The following is a 16,652-nucleotide window of genomic DNA, read 5'->3' as shown; positions in this document are numbered from 1 at the left end:
CACTCCCCAACCCTAGTAGCTCTTCCAAGGCACCTCTGGAAAACCCAAGGGCTTCACAGTTTGCAAAGCTGTGATCTAGTCCAACTGAGTCATTTTACTGATGAGTAAACTGAGGCCCATGGAGGGGAGGTCACACAGCACTTCTGGGGCAGAAGTTTATAGCTCGATTCTGCTGATTTCTAGTGCAATCTTTCTGCACTGCCTGGGAGGTCACTTAGGAAAAGTGCACAGGGTGGGGTACAGGGAACTGCTCCCTCTCCCACCTCCTAACCAGGCTATGGGAGTCCACCATCAGTGGGAAGGAGGACCTGCTACGTACCAGGCATTGTTCTCAATGCTTCACCTGAACTTGGTACTCAATCTTTGCCAACACTCCTATGAAGTAGAGACTATTATCTTCATTGCACACAGGAGGAAACTGAGGCAGAGTATGGATAAGTAATTAGCCCAATTCCTTGCTTAGTCAGTGGCAGGGCCAGGATTCCATAAAGTCCATGTCTGGGATCCAAACACCAAAGCCCTTAACCCCTGAGCTCTGCTGCCTCCCTCCTAGCCAAGGGCCCAGCTCTTCCTACCCATTGAGCAGAAATGAAAGGCGTTCCACTCTGCTCTGCTCCCCAGGGAGCTAGGAGACAGGCACAAAATAGGAGAAGGAGGTCATATCTGTTACCTTGCTGTCCCAGGCTTCTGGCTCAAAGGCCACCAAACGGTCAACACCTCACCTAGGGCAGGGGGCATCTGGATCCCCACCGGCATCTGTGTTTCTCAATGACTTTTTCTATCAACAATGAATGCTGTAGGCATTTAGGAATGGAACAATCAAATAGTAATTTCTGTGTACTCTATCCTTTTATCTTTTGCACCAAAGCTAGCTTTGCCTTAGTGGCGATAATTTAATACAGACCCAGCCCAGAGGATGTTTCATGCACTGATACTCTACGCCTTTGACCTACACGCCATGGCTGGGGATCCTTTTTTCTCTCAAACTTATAGGAAAGTTGTAAGGACAGTACAAAGAACTTCCCCGTGCTTCTCACTCAGATTCCCTGACTGCTGAACTCACCACGTGCTCTTCATGCCACCTGTGTATCTACGTAGCCATTATTTTTTCTTTTTCTAAACATTTGAGGACAGGCTGCAGACAGGAAGCCCCATATCCCTCAAATAATCTAGTGTGTATTTCTCAAAAACAAGGATACTTGCCTATATAACCGTCATATAGCCCTTCAACTCAAGACACTGACATCCAGGTACCACTACTGCTCCCTACACAGACCCCATTCACATTTGCCAACTGTCCGTTAAAGTCTTCTGGCCCAGGATCTCGGCAAAGAACACACATGGCGCTCAGTCTGCCTCTTTAGGCCCCTCTGACCAGGAAAATTCCTTGGTCTTTTCCTGTCTTTCACATGCAAGCCATTTTAGGGAATGGTCCTTTATTTGTTTCCTTATGACAAGACTCAGGCTGTGCTTTCTTAGCAGGAAACCCCCCAGAAATGATGTTGGGTTTTCTCCATGCAGCATACCACACAGCACATGGTGGCTACCCATCTTGTTGCTAATGATGTTAACCTTAGTCATGTGGTCAAAGTAGACTCTGGCAGGTTTCTCCACCACACGGTCACACATTTCCCTTTGTAATGAGGTGAGGCCTATGTGTGCTCCAGTCTGGTGTCTGGAGGTGAATTTCCAGTCTTCAACACAGGAAGAGTAGTCTACACAGAGCCAAGTGGTCTCAACGAGTTATGGGGACAGAGTTCAAAATTCAGGGAGTGTGAGGCAACTAGAATTTGCAAGGCAGAGCACCAGAGAAGAGAAATCCAGAAATCTGCAGACCCTTGAGTCTTTGCCTGAGTACTAATTTGTGCATGTGTGTGCGGAAACTTCCAGAGCCAGTAGAGAGCTTCCCGAAAGGAACAGACAGAACAATCCCCTATGATCACACAGGGCTAGAAATAGTCTGTGTTCCTAGTGGATGAGGTAGAAACGCTTCCACCAGGAAACAATCTCAGAAGGGTATTGACTCAGTAGTGGAGTGAGATGTATCCTAAAGGCCTTCCACCTAACAAGGCTTTAAAAGCAAGCCTTGAAAAGCCCGAACTCTTTGGAAGTAACTTAACTATGTTCCAGAACAATGCCCCAAATATTTAAATGAATACCAACAAAAATCCAGCACCCAACAATGTAAAATTTCTAATACCTAGCATCTAATCTAAAATCACCAGGTACACACAGAAAACTATGACCTATATCCACGAGAAAAATCAAAGAATAGAAACAGACACTGAAATGACATGGATGACAGAATTAGTAGAGAAGAACCTTAAGATAGTTATTATAAATATATTCCTTCTGCTTAAGAAGATTGGGGAAAGCATGGGCATGAAGAAGAGAGAAACAGAAGACAGAGAAAAAAGATCCAAACTGAACTTCTAGACACGAACAATACAACATCTAAAATGAAAAATACATTGGACGGTATTAATGGTAGGTTAGGCTTTGCAAGAAAAGACTAGTGAACCTGAAGATAGCAATGGAAACTATCCAAAATGAAGCACACAGAGAAGAAAGACTTAAAAAAAAACATAAGCAAGAATTTGGTGAGCCATGGAAAATATGAAGAAGCACAGCAGACATATAATTGGAATCCCAGCAGTGGGAGGAGACAGTGGTCGAAATGTTTCCAAATTTGATGAAAGCTGTAAACTTACAGATCCAAGAAACTCAATAAACACTAAGTAGAAGAAACAAAGAAAAACCAGCTCAAGGCACATCTTCCTCAGATTGCTGAGACCTTGACTGTACATTCAATCGTCTCTCATTAATGGCCCAAGGCATGAACACTGAACCCACAAAATGGGACAAGCACAAAGGCAACAGGAAGAGAATGGGTGCAGGTGAAGTGGCATGAGATTCAGGAGAGAAGGAAAGGGTGACGTGGTCAGTGTGGTGGCAGGTCACCAGCAGGGCAGGCCCAGTCACCTACCTCACTCTGGTGTGGCAGGCCCCAGCCCCATGCCTGGATGCAGATTCCTACTATTTCTGCCCAAAGACCAGCACCAGAAGCATCTAGAGACTCAGATTTGCTGGCTCTTTGCTGAGTGGATCCTATTGTCCAGAGCCTGGCTCAGTTCAGGGAAAGGAGCCCAGTTGATGACAAAATCAGCAAGCACAGCGGACACCTGGAAGCTGGCAGACAACTCCACTTTTCAAAAGCCTAAAAATAGCCCTGACCCCATTGGACATCCCAGCAGCCCCACCAGTCCCACTGGAACACACTGCAGGACGCCTCACCTGCAGACATTTCAGGTCAAGGGACAAACAATTTCCAAGCGCGCTGAGTTGCCAGAGTATGGCCCCATTTCATCTCTGGGGGATGTCAAGCCCGCCACCGACGCCTACAGCATAGCCAAGGGTGTGCTGTCACACACATCACCACGGAACACCCTGGACCTCGGCAGGCACCCACCCCTGCCCACCTGCCAACATCCAGGCCCACCCTGCCAGAGCAAGGGGCCAAAAGAGCGCGTAGGTTCTGCCCAGGCTGAGGATCAGGACCTGGCTGGGGGTGGGGGTTGGAGACTCTGCTCCTGCACCTACCTGCCAGGCCGGGAGGACCTTCTCGATGTCATTCAGGTTGATGCCATCCCCATCTTCTAGCTTCCCTTTTCCACACCTGGAGCAGAAAAGACAGAAAGACATTGAAAAGTCGGCATGTTCATGCACCCCATCCCGGCAAGCAGGAAGAGAAGACACCTGGCCCTGCCTCCCCAAGGCCGGCAGGATCAGTCTGTCCCACCCAGAGGAAACAGCTCTGGAGAAGCATGCCTTCCTTCCCCAGGCCTGGCAACACAGGCCCTGCCTCAGGAACGAAGGACTTTGTGCAGGTGGGCGTACTGGGACCAGTCCAGGAGCAGGGAGCACTAATGTGACATCCAACCCCCAGGGAGGTTAACAGAGGTACCAGAGCTCCCCTTGATCCTTCCAGACAAAGACGCTAAGCTGCTTGCTGATGAATGCTCCCAAACCTGTCACAGCTCCTGCAAAAGCCCATCGTCTCCCCCATTATGCCAAGGGGACAGTGAATGAACAGAAAGACCAAGCAACTTTCTTGAGGTCACACAGGCCCGCAACAGGGATTTCTCCTTCCTTAGCCTGCCTCTGGGCCAGTCCAGCAAGCCCACTCAGACACTGATGCTTTGTCTTCATGACCTCCGTGGGCAGGACACTGATGCTTTGTCTTCATGAGCTCCGTGGGCAGGCCTACCATCAGACCACAGATGCTGGCCTCGATTCGCTATCAAACACCCATGTCTTTCTTCTGCGTATTGAAGCTGCAGGCTCTGGGACCAGACTGCCAGGCTGGAACCCCAGCTGCGTCCCTTACTAACTGGGTGACCCTATGCAAGTCATTTAGCCTCGCTGGACCTCAGTTTCCCCATTTGTAAAATGGCGATCATTAGTAGTGTCTACCTAAGGTGATAGGAGGATTAAACTGGTTAATGTATCTAAGTGCTTAGAGTCATGCCCAGCACGCACAAGCTCATTCGCACACGCATTACACCCCCATATATGCATCCGTATGTACAGGCCATATTCAACGGGAGCCATATTACTATGGTAAATACGGGTAATAATTACATCAAGTTATAATAAGATAAATAATATGGTAAATACATTATAACTACTAGGGCTACTACTCCTAGTACTAATACTGTTTACAACTATCTTACTACTATTCCTACCAGTACTGTTTTGTTACTATCTTACTGCTATTTCTGTGGCTGCTGCTGGGGAGGAGGACCAGCACCGGGACTAATTAAGAGCCTAGACTCTGGAGCTGACCTCAGCCCACGCAAGTTACTCATTTCTCTGCACCTCCTAGCTCCCCGCAATCTGTCAAAGTGAAGATAATAATGCGCTTGCCTCCCTAGGTTTGGGGGCTTTTAAATAATACGAGGCGAGCCCTTGGAATGATGCCCAGGACGGATTAGTGACCACTGCTCTCATTGTTATTATTAGGGACCCAGGCATGGGGAGGTCTGCCCGGTGTGATGGTCGCAGCATTTTCCAGCTGCAGACTTAATGCAACTCTCAGATTTCAGAGCATTTATTTGTTCAGTATTTGCTGAGCATCTCTTGTGTTTCTGGCCCTGTCAACTTCCCTTGGAGTCATGGAAAATAAATCTGGTGTAGTTCCTGCCTTCCACAACTCACAGCTTTTGGGAAACAAATCCTAAACTCATCTGCCAGGGTGGTGAGCCTGACCACCAGTAGGGGGCAGCAGGCGACAAGCATCATGAAAGCCTTACAGACAGGAACGGGTGGCTGTGGCTGCAAATCCCAGCAAGGCTTGGGTGGAAGAGGGCAGGATGACGCGATCTATGCCCCCCTTCAACAAGAGTTTCTGTGTGGGCTCCGGCTCGGGCTGGCCCCAGTGTAAACAGTGCATAGACTGGGCCTCTCAGGGCAACAGAGGGCAGCACAGGAACCGAGAGGAATGCTGCCCAGAATGTCCAGAGGCATCCAGAATGGTCTGGGGCAGAGGGAGGGAGGTTGGTCATGAGCTGGCCAAGGAGAGAACTCGGGAGAATGTCCTGGGCAGAGGGCAGCAAGGCAACGGCCTGGAGCTAAGCCCAAGTACGCTGCCAGCTGGGATGTCAGCGTTCCTGCCAGCAGAGTGGGGCAGAGGTGGCAGGGTGGGTAAAGGGGTAAGAGGGCACTAGAGGGCCAGGGAGGGAAGGACAGCTCAGGTGCTGGGAGGTGGAGCTGGGGTGGGAGGGGTGTAAGGAAGGTGTGAGGGGCATGAGGGAAAAGAGGAGAGCTCTTGCCCCCATCACCCCTACCCCAGCCTCCTGATGCTCTGGGCTATATGCAGATAAGGAGGCGAAGAAAGGTCTGGAAAAATCCAGCTACCTTTTAACTACACCGCTGGCTGGTGAAGGTACCAATGGCTTGCACCTCTATTTCATAGGCACCGTGGCAGTGGGAGGGGAGGAGGATGAGGACCGTTGGCTGACTGGAATGGCTGACACCCTCTCCTCCAGGTCACGTGTGCTACCCGCCCCCCCGACCTCTGGACTCCCAGCTGCCCGGAGCTCCAAGCACACGCTAGACACAGCTTAGCCCAGCACAGGCGCAGCCTTTCATCCTCACCTCGGCAGCTCCTGGGGATAGCAGGGGACCCTGTGGAGAGAGGGCTGCTGTCCCCCTAGACCTGTCCTGTTTGGGATGTGGAACTCCCTAGAGGGACTGCAGGTTCGGAGGGCAGAAGGTTGCTACAGACCAGCTGAGTCACTGCTGCCAACAGGGTTTCCAAGGCAACAGCCATCTCTGATTTCTGTCCCTCCATGGAAACATGGGCTGCGGGGAGCCTTGGCAACCAACCTTGGTACCCTGCTTCCAAGGGATGCTGCAGTGGCTGGGCATGTGGAGCCCGTCCCCAGTACTGCTGGACTCTAAAGGCGACACAGTTCCTGCACTACCCACAAGGTGGCTACTGGACGCTACACCCAGGATTCCCCAAGAGGGTCTCGCCTCTGCTCTATCCCCTTCTAATAGGGGATCTCCTAAGCTGAAGGCCATCTCCCCTCTCTATCCAAGCAAAAAACACTCTTGGGAGTTCTGATGGAACCCGCACAGGCAGGACGATGGAAAAATGAGCCGTGGTGAGAGGCTGGGGGTCCCCTGGGAGAGTATGAGGCAAATGATGGGTCTCTCCCCAGAAAAATTTACCCAAGCACATGATTTTGCATGAAATTTTAAGGGGGTTAAGCCAATTCACAAATACTCTGGTGTGGGCATCGGATGGCGTCAGAGGGCCTTAAATCATAGCTCTTCTACTTGGGCAAGGTAAGTCTGCCTCTCTGAGCTGCATTTCTCTCATCTCTGAAATAGGGACAAGAGCATCTCCTTCCCCAGGCTGTTGCTCATGACACTGGTGAAACCAGGGTAGTTTGAGAGGGGGTGCCCGCTAGGGTGGGGGGGGGGAGCAGGTGAGAGGCAGTTATGTTTAATATAACCAATAATATCAGTTATGTTTAGATATGCAGTGACAGGAGGCGAGAGTGGACAGGAAGGGATTGGAAGGAAAAGTAAAAGCCATCAGCATAATAAAAAAAAAGAACAACCAGTGTTGGCAAAGATGTGGAAAAATCAGAAGCGCTGGGAATGCAAAATATTCAGCCTCGGTGAAAAATCGTTTGGCAGTTCCTCAGCAACTTAAAACATGGAATTACCATGTGTGGTATTGTGATTTATATAAGATATATTAGGTCTTTGTACCCAGTCCTGGTACAGAACCCCTAAAATCTTTGGAATTTCTTAAGCCAAGACAGAGATAAAGGTGTCTTTTGTTATGTTAATGAGGCGACTTTTGCAGAAATACCTAGGGAACCTAAGGGAGGGGGCTACTTGACAGGGCCCCAACTATGTGATGGGAGGGTTAGAACTTTCAGTCCTAACTCTGACCTCCAGGGAGGGGAGAGGGGCTGAAGGTGGAATCAATCACTAATGGCCAGTGATTTGATCGCCTCCAAAAAAACCCAAAAGGAGAGGCTTTGGAGAGCTTCTGGGTGGAGGGCACAGGGCAATTCTGGGAAAAAGGCACTCTGGACAGGGCATGAGTTTGGCACCTTTCCCCATCCCTCTCCTATGGATCTCTTCCATTGACTATTCCTGAGTTATATCCTTTTATATAAACCAGTCATCTAGGGAGTACAGTGTTTTCCCAATTCCTGTGCCCCCCCACCAGCAAATCAATAGAAGCCAGGGAGGGGGTCACGGGAACCCCCAATCTAGAGCCAGAGATCTGAAGCACAGAAGCTTGGCCTTTGACTGGCGTCTGCAATGGGGGGAAGAGACAACGTGTAGGGCTGAGCTCGCAACCTGTGGGGTCTGAGGCTTTTTTCCAGGTAGATGGTGTCAGAATTGAGCCAAATTGCAGGATGCTCAGCTGATATCAGAAAATGGCTCAGTGGTGTTGGGAAAAAAACCACACACACATCAGAACTGGTGTCAGAATTGGACCACGTGACTCAGCAATTTCATCCCCAGGCACATACCCAAAAGAATTGAAAACGGGGACTGAAACAAATACTTGTACACGAACATGCATCGCAGAATCATTCACAACAGCCAGCGCGTGGAAAAAGCCCAAGTGCCCAATGGCAGATGAATGGATAAACCCACAGGGATAGAACCATGTGACGGAATATTACGCAGCCACAAAAAGGAATGAGGTGCTGAGAGATGCTACAATGTGGATGAACCTCAAAAAAATTACGCTAAGTGAAAGAAGCCAGAGCCCAGAGGCCACATATGATCCCATTTCTATAAATACCCAGAAGAGGTAAATTCATTGAAACAGAATGCACACGGCTGGTTGCCAGGTCTAAGAGGGGGCTGGGGAGTAACTGCTTAGTGGATCTGATTCTATTCTGGGGTGTTGACAATGTTCGGGAACTACAGGGAGGTGGTAGCTACCCCGTATCAGGAAAATATGAAGTGAAACCAAATCAAACACTTTAAAATGGTTAGTGCATTGTTATGTGAATTCTAAGTTAATAACAATTATTTTTAAAAAGAAAGGGAAAATAAACCCATCTGTCTCATTCCCCTGTGTCAGTTACATTGCTGTCCTGAGGTCAGCCCAGGCCCGGACACGTCATTAAGAGACAGCAAGGCTGATTCATGAAAAAAGCAGAGGATGAGACAACCTGGTATAAAATCAAACACTCCACCAGCGGTTCTCCAAGTGGGGTCCTGGGACCAGCAGCACCAGCACCCCCCTGGGAACTTGTTAGGAATGCACATTCTCAGGCCCCACTCCAGAGCTCCTGAATCAGAGTTCAGGATGTTCTGGCTGTTTTGACAAGTCTCCCAGGGGTCCTGATCCAATGTGAAACCCACTGCCTTCAATGGCTGACAAGCAGAGCCACGGTGGTCAGGAAGAGGAGAGGGCGGTGTGGATGGAGGGGGCTGGGCGGGGAAGGGTGAAGGGATTTTGGAGAGAGGCCAGTGAGTCTGCAGTTCTAGGCGGAGAGCCTCTCTGGACATCAGCCACCAGTGTGTTCCCAGTGCAGCAGAGATGATACCTGCCCAGGGAAAGGCCCCTCTCGACCCCAGGATGGCTGCAACCCCACCCACCCCATGTGTAAGAGCAGCTGGTCACCCCTTACCCTTCCCGGTCGATATGTGGCAGGGGCTGCTTGGGCGTGTGTCTCAGCTTCCGGTGGAACTGGGTGAAGTCCAGCTTTTCGGGCTGCAGGTCCCAGGTGGCACCACTAGAGGACGAGAAAAGGTGAGCAAGTGAGGTAAGGGGGCGACTGCCCCATTACTGATGGGTTCCAGACAACTGGGCACAAGCCTGGCAGGGGGAGTCCTCACAAAGAGGTGGGCAGGACAGGGAAGGCATCCACCAGCCACGGGCAGGGTCGACAGAGACCCTTCACTCAGAATGGAGCCTGTGGTGTCAGCTCTGCTCACAGACAATGGGGCAGGAGGCTGCTTGTGAAGCCCCCACATCTCCTCAAGCCCACGGCGCAATAATGCGTTCCTATAAGACACATGTGTCGGTCTCATGCCTACCCTACAGCGGTCCCCCTAAAACACTGCAGAGTTTGCTTTCACTCCTCCATTTGAGGAAGGCCAGAGAAAAAGGAGGCCAAAAACCTGAAGCTTCTGACAGCAGCTCAAAATGGCGGCAAGGCAGCTCTGAGGTAGATAAAGCAAGTCAGCATGGCAGAAGGCCGGGTGCCACCAGCCCCTGTCGCAGGAGACCATGGTGCTTCCATTCTGGGCAAACCTGAGTCTGAGCCAGGGGTATGCCTGGAGCAGGCCCAGTGTGGGCCACCTCCAAGCCAGGGGCAAAGTGGAGCTAAAGGGCCACTGCCATCCATAGCCCAAAGCTATCACTCCCCAGAGGAGTGAACATATGGTAGGTACCTACTAGCAAACCTTTCAGGGGCACCATCCCCACATACTGAGGTAACCCTGGCCGATACCTGTTCTTCCGACCTGGTCCAATCGGAACCTTCTAAGATCTGAACCACTGACAACACTTTCTCCAGATCTCCTGGCAGCCAACGCCCCCAACACTTATGATCCTAGGTTGGGGGCAGTATTCGTAGCCATAGCCATCTGTCCCTGGCTCTAACACAGGCTTCCTGGTGTCTGCCACGTGCCATTCTCCTTTGCTCTTCAGCCACCAGTCTACCCTCTGCCGTTCTCCCTCTTCCCTGTGGTTGGACTGTTAGCATCTATCTTCTCTTTCCCCTCAACCCTCTCTCAGCCTCCTCTTCCTTCTCTTTCTCCCTTTCCCTTGGATGTTTTCCCCTCATGTTCCTTCCTTTGATCTCCTTCTCTCTCTCTCTCTGACCTCCTTCCTCAGCAATCTCATCCTTTCCGCTTCACCCCCTCTTTGTTTCTCTCCACTTCTTGATCAGTGAACGCTCAACATTTACTTAACTTCCAAAGACCCTGTGGGGCTTCTATTAGGATAAGAAGCTGGGGTCCCAGCCAGAGGCACACGCCACAGACAAGAGGAAGAAGAGCTTACCTGAAGGAATCAAAGGTGTTGGCAGCCCAGATATCCGTGCCCAGCATGTCCAGAGAATTGTCTTTGCTGCCATTCTGGAAGAGACGGGGGAGGAGAAGGGTGGCATTATTTCCTAGGTCAGGACACAGAGAACGAGTGGGCAAAGGCCCATTCCCAGAGAGGGCTGCAGAGGCCTTCCCTCTCCCCCCTCATTGGTCATTCTAGGCAGCCTGCAGGCTGGAGAAAGCCACTGGAGTAAGCATCCTGGTTGGAGCACCCAGTAAGAGTCACAAGGACCCCTGGCGTCCCCCCAGGCACAGGCCCTCCCTTCGATGGCATCTGACAACTGTGAGGTCAGGTATAGACATTCCCTAGGTCTCTGCTGCCCCCAAACCATGGCTCTCTCCTCAAATCTGCCACACTAATAAGCTGCTGCCACCATTGCCAGCCCGACAGCAGTGGCTTCTTCCCGGTCACAGAAGCTGTGCAAAGCCAGACACGGTGGCAGGTCTGTGTTGAGGGGCTGACCTCCTCTAGAGTTAAGCCCCCACTTCCCAAGTCCCCATGGACCAAGGCTACACCAGTCATTACATTCTCTAGGTCAACCCGCTCCACTCTTTGTCCTCTAATGTTCCCTACTGATCCATCCCATAGACAGAAAGCACTTTATTCCATCCAGTTTCTATAATTTGGCTTCACTGCCCCTCGACTGACGATCTCCCCAAGTTCTCCGGCAACTTGCCTTCACTCCTGATGTCATCCATTCCTTATTACCCCTACAGTCCACTTCCATCATCACACTCTTTAAAAGCAAAACTTCCATCTCCAGTACACCGGGGCGTGTGCAGGCTTCCTGACCCAGAAGTCACACCCAGGTACAAACACAAGTGAAATGTGCATAGATGTTCACCAACAGTATGAAGCACAGGGGTGCGGGGCAGCGCTACTCAAAATACATCCACGCTGGAACCCACCGAGATGCTTACCAGCATGACCAGACACATAAACTGTGGCATATTCACCTACTGGACTATTACACAGCAGGGAGAAAGAACAAATTAAAACAACATACACCAGCATAAGTAAACCCCCAACACACAAAGTAAAACAAAAAAACCCACACAGAAAAGTACCAACTCTATGATTCAATTTATATGAAGGAACAGACAAACTAATCTGTGGAGATAGAGTTCAGATAGTACGTGGAAGGGGGCTCCACGGGGGTCCTGGGGGCTGGTAATGTTCTGTTTCTTGATCTGGGTGCTGATTACATAAACATGTTCAGCTTGCGAAAACCCACAGAACTGTATGCACGTGATATGTGCACTATGGTCCATGTGTGTCAGGAACTCCCGGTTAGATTCCTGGTAGTATCCCCTGTCTTTATGACTGATCTCTCCCCAAACCTGGATGTCTCAGGTCTACTAGTTCCTACACTGGACGATCTTTGGAGACCTTTCCATGGCCAGACACTGAAGACACAGGAGTGGAGAAGTCACAGGCCCTGCCTACAAAGAATGGTATGTGATGACACACGTAATAAATAATTACAAGACAGTGTGATATGTACCGATTCAAGGGGCCGCAGTAGCACAGGCAGCTTTCCTGGGGACTTCCCCTGAGCGGGGGATGCAAGTATTCATGGGGGTCAGGCAAGCAGAGGGAAAAGCAGGGACAGGGTCATCCTGGCAAAGGTGACGGCGTGTAGAGAGGGGACAGCATGTGGAACAACAGGGTGTTCTGGGTAATTTTAGGGCCTCTATGGAGCACAGCAGCCTGGAGAGTGTCTAGGGGCCCCAAGCGGGTGAGTTGGTGGTCTCTAAAAGGACCCACTCTGTCCTGGCCAGGACTTACTAGGGGCCCCACAAGAGCTCCTCAGTATTTGTTGGGATTGCATTGTGGCCCCCCTCCAATTCGTAGGTTGAAGTTCTAACCCCCAGTACCTCAGAATGTGACTCTATTTGGGAACAGGATGGTTGCAGATGGAATTTGTTAAGATGAGATCATATGGGTGGGCCCTAATACAATATTACTGGTCTCATTGTAAAAAGAGGAAATTTGGACACAGAGACAGACACACACATCGGAGGACCCCATGGGGAAATCGGAGTCACCCTGCCACAAGCCGAGGAACCACTAGGAGCTGGGAGAGAGGCCTGGACTGGATCCTTTCTCGGTGCCTTCACAGAGGTCATGGCTCTGCCAACACCCTGATGTTGGATTTCTGGACTCCAGAATGGTGGGATGACAATACCTTTCACTAGGCTGACCCACATTGGGTTCAGAAATGTAAAATGAAGAAGCCCTAGCAAACTAATATGGCGGTCCACCATCCATCCCTCTATAAACTCCCTTTTCAGGGTGGTCAGTCATGCCCCTTCCTCCCGCAGTCAGCAGTCACCCTTGCACCGACCCGGTGACCTTCTCCTGTCATCACAGCCACACCAAGCACCTGAGGGCGAGGGTCTCCCAAATCCTACAAACACAGCAGCCTGGACAGACAAGCCCAGACCCAGGCCGGCTCAGGGTGATTTCTGACTCCCCACATCCAGCTTCCCAGGAGCCAGCCCGTGAAAAGTCCCACCTGCTATTGTCCCTGGTGGCCACTCCCCTGCAGACCACAGCCAACATCACCCCAGAGCCGGGCGAACAAAGCCCCCGTGGACTAGAAATGAACCCGAAGCAGGCTCAGTGACCCCACCCCTGCCTCTCCCAGCAACCGGAGACACCCGCACCTTGACAGAGAGAAGGCCCACGATTTGGGATTTTGGTTTTGTTTTTGGTTCCCCTCATTTTCTTCACGTTGGTCAGAGCTGGTGAGCACGCTGTCCTCCCCTCCTGCATTGTACTCAGCATGCCCGACTCACCAGCCCCTCACGTGGAAACCAGCCTAGTTTCCAGGGAGAGCGAGCAGTTTGCAGGCGCATTTCAGCCTTTCAGCAATCGGAAGGAAAGGGAACACACTGGCCGGTGGCAAGGTTGAGGCGCCCAGCCTCCCAGCAGAGGGGCCCAAGAGCTTGGCCCCTCACAGACACCAGCAGGAGACAGTGAGGAGGTGTGGGGAAAAGGGAGGGCAGTAAATGGGGGGGAGTGCTAAGGGAACAAAGGGGAGTGGTGCATGACCTCAGACCTCACCAATAAAGTGGGGACTGGTCCCTCCCTGTGGCACCACCAGCCAGAAGCCCTAAGTTCTAAGTGGCAAAACTTCCTCCTCCCCCCGCGCCCTGAGAACTCTTTCTCCTCCCACCATGCCACCATGCTCTCGTGACTCAACCGCATTTACTCAGGGCCATAAGCCTCTCCATATGGTGCCAGACGGCGCCCTGTGCACCTGCATGCTTCCTACCCACACCTGTCCTGTCCCAGGTTCCCGTAACCCCTTTCATTGCTGACAGTGTCCTCCCAACCCCACCCTGCTCCTCTTCCGCCCCTCTCCTTCAAAGCCTGCCTCCTCCAGGAAGCTCACCTGACCTCCCAAACTACAGTCACCTTGCTCTGTCCTGAACTTACCACCCACGCAGGTGACGTGTGGCAGCACAGCTCGCCCGTGGCAGTTCTCACTCCATCTGCTTCTAGCAACCCCTCTCCCACACTAGATCAGAGAGCCTGGCTGGCAGGCACCTCCCTGGTCCCCCAGGGCTCTTTGCTCACTGCCTAAGAAGTGTCTGCTGAACTGATTTTCACTTTGATAAACTTCTGTCTTCCTCAAGCTTGTGTTTTCCTCTTGCCACAATGACCTTGCCTTGGGACCTCGGCAAAGTCTGGACTTGAGATTCTCTGTAGTTCAGTAAAGCGGTCTCTGAGAGTGAGATGCCGTGTGCTACAGATGGGTTTCTTCCGGGGCGCACGCTGTTGCCAAGCCCTCTCCCACCAGCGGCAGACATCACCAATCAATTATGGCATGATTTACAGTCCTCCAATCAGCTGACTGCTAATGCTCCAGGTCACCCCCCCTCCCCTTCTTGAGTTGCTTCATCCTCCTCCCCATCCCAACTCCCAGTGCCTGGCTTGCGTCGAATGCAACTTTGAAAGTGCACAGGGCTAGAGAGACTCACAATCAACCCCCACAAGGAGACAGCCCCCAGGCCTCCTGAGATAGTAGCTGGCATATTCACAACACCCTGCCCAGGCCTCAAACGTAATCATCCATGAGCATTTCACAATTTTCTTTCTTTCTTTTTTTTTAAATAGGCTGCATGCCCAGCATGGGGCTTGAACTCATGACCCTGGAATAAAGAGTTGCATGCTCCATCGACTGAGCCAGCCCCCATGGGTAGGAGAGCATTTCAGATGCAAAGGTCAAAAAACAACAACAATAAAATCAAATAAACAAATAAATTCTGCCTCTGAAGTATATGTCTGAGACCTCACCCCAGAGTGAAGTTCGCTGTCCTTCACAGTGGCACATGAAGTCTCTTTCCCTGATCCCGATGCTTTAAATACCCAACTGACTCTGGCACTTATGAATTCAGCTTAAGGGGACCATTGCTTGTCCTTGTTCCCTTAAAAGAACGTTAAATCTTGGGGCACCTGGGTGGCTCCGTCTGTTGAGCACCCAACTTGTGATTTTGACTCAGGTCATGATGTCAGTGTTGTGAGATCGAGCCCCAGGTCGGGTTCCGTGCTCCGCAAGGAGTCTGCAGGAGATTCTCTCTCTCCCTCCCCCTCTGCCCTTCCCCCCGCCATTCTCTCTCTCTCTCTCAAATAAATAAATAAATCTAAAAAAAAAAAGCTAAATCTTCCAGGTAAGTTTTTTTCCCAAACTGTTTTCCTGCGGTAAAATGCACACAACATAAAATTTACCACCTTCACCATTTCCAAGGGTACGGTTCAACGGCATTAAGTACGATCACATGGTCATGTAGCCCTCATGGCCATCCTTCTCCAGAACTCTTCTCACCCTGTAAAACTGGACCTCCAATCCCACTGGATGCTAGATTCCCATCTCCCCCCACCCCCGCCCCCACCTTCCTACTTTCTGTCTCCATGATTTGCACCAGTCCGATACCTCACCCGAGTGGAACATACAGAATTTGTCTTTTGTGATTAGCTGGCTTCACTTGGCATAATGTCCTTGAGGTCCAGCCACGAGCCCAAGTAGGTTGTACGCCCCTTGACTACAGCGGCTCCCTTCTCTTCTTGGGCCTCCACGGTGGCCAAGCGAGGCACACAGCAGCTTTGCCTCCAACGCCTGCCAACCGAGTAAATGGATTCTACCCCTGCTTTCAAGTCTGAATGACTGAGTCACAGATTAGGATGTCAAGATCAATTTACCAGCCTAGGATTCAAGGCCACTGAGGAATGAGGCATGTGCGCAGGAGAGAGAATGACTATGATGAAGGGATGGGAAGGTCACAGCCAAGAAAAGAATAATGTGGACGGACCCCCAGAGCTGTGCCACTCAGCAGCCCCAGAGGAGGTGATGACACTGGGTAAGAAGGAGGGCCCTCAGGCAACTGAGCTGGAGGTGCCGGGGACTGCGGGCCAGCGGTCCGGCTGGTCTGTGCTGAATGGGACCCATTAACAGGTGAGAGGGCAAGTCTGGAGAAGCTCACAATGGAAGTGTGGGTCACAGGGGCTGACCTATTTATTGTCGCTCTATTGGACACAATAACTGCAGCATATAACAAGAATCTGGACCTTTCCTCAGAGCTTGTTGCAATGGAATGTGACAGGCATATAATCACTGCATGCAACCGTTTCTCCACAGGGGCTGGAGAAATTGCCTGGCACTTGGAAGCAAAATCAATCTCCATCAAATCTCAGCCCACAGAGGCAAGAACCTCACCTGCTGAGCCTTCCTTTGCTGTCCCTTGTCAATGCTGAGGTGCTGGCCTGGGTACTGCCCAGAGGGGCCAGGCCTCACTCGGCAGAGTGACTGAGTGCCACAGTGAAACCGGACCACCAGGAACCGAGAGCTTCACGCGCCCATCCCCAGCGCCCCAGCCCTGCGCTGGCAGCATTCAGGTTGACGGTGAAGCCGCTTTGCCATGGGGCTTCAGATCCTGCCTAAGCCCTCGAAGTGTTCGAATATTTTCCCTTTCTTGAGTTCTAGACACCAATCCTCAAACCTTACAACCCCCAACATATACAACACCTTCTCTACAAAGCCTCT

At 51.2% G+C, this 16,652-nt stretch overlaps 1 protein-coding gene across 7 annotated transcripts in view; it reads right to left on the bottom strand.

Annotated features, from left to right (window-relative positions):
• The window catches only part of CTIF (cap binding complex dependent translation initiation factor), a 280,083-nt gene that overhangs the window by 168,207 nt on the left and 95,224 nt on the right, over positions 1 to 16,652 (bottom strand). For all 7 annotated transcript variants that reach the window (XM_034643196.1, XM_034643197.1, XM_019804213.2 and 4 more), the window contains 3 exons: positions 10,559 to 10,632; positions 9,180 to 9,284; positions 3,601 to 3,676 (listed from right to left, as the gene is read on the bottom strand). In XM_034643196.1, the coding sequence (XP_034499087.1) occupies positions 3,601 to 3,676; positions 9,180 to 9,284; positions 10,559 to 10,632 (255 nt within the window). The remainder of the gene's footprint in view (positions 1 to 3,600; positions 3,677 to 9,179; positions 9,285 to 10,558; positions 10,633 to 16,652) is intronic.

This window comes from Ailuropoda melanoleuca, chromosome 14 (assembly GCF_002007445.2).
Source record: "Ailuropoda melanoleuca isolate Jingjing chromosome 14, ASM200744v2, whole genome shotgun sequence".
Lineage (NCBI taxonomy): Eukaryota > Metazoa > Chordata > Mammalia > Carnivora > Ursidae > Ailuropoda > Ailuropoda melanoleuca.
This window is presented reverse-complemented; position numbering and strand designations above follow the sequence as displayed.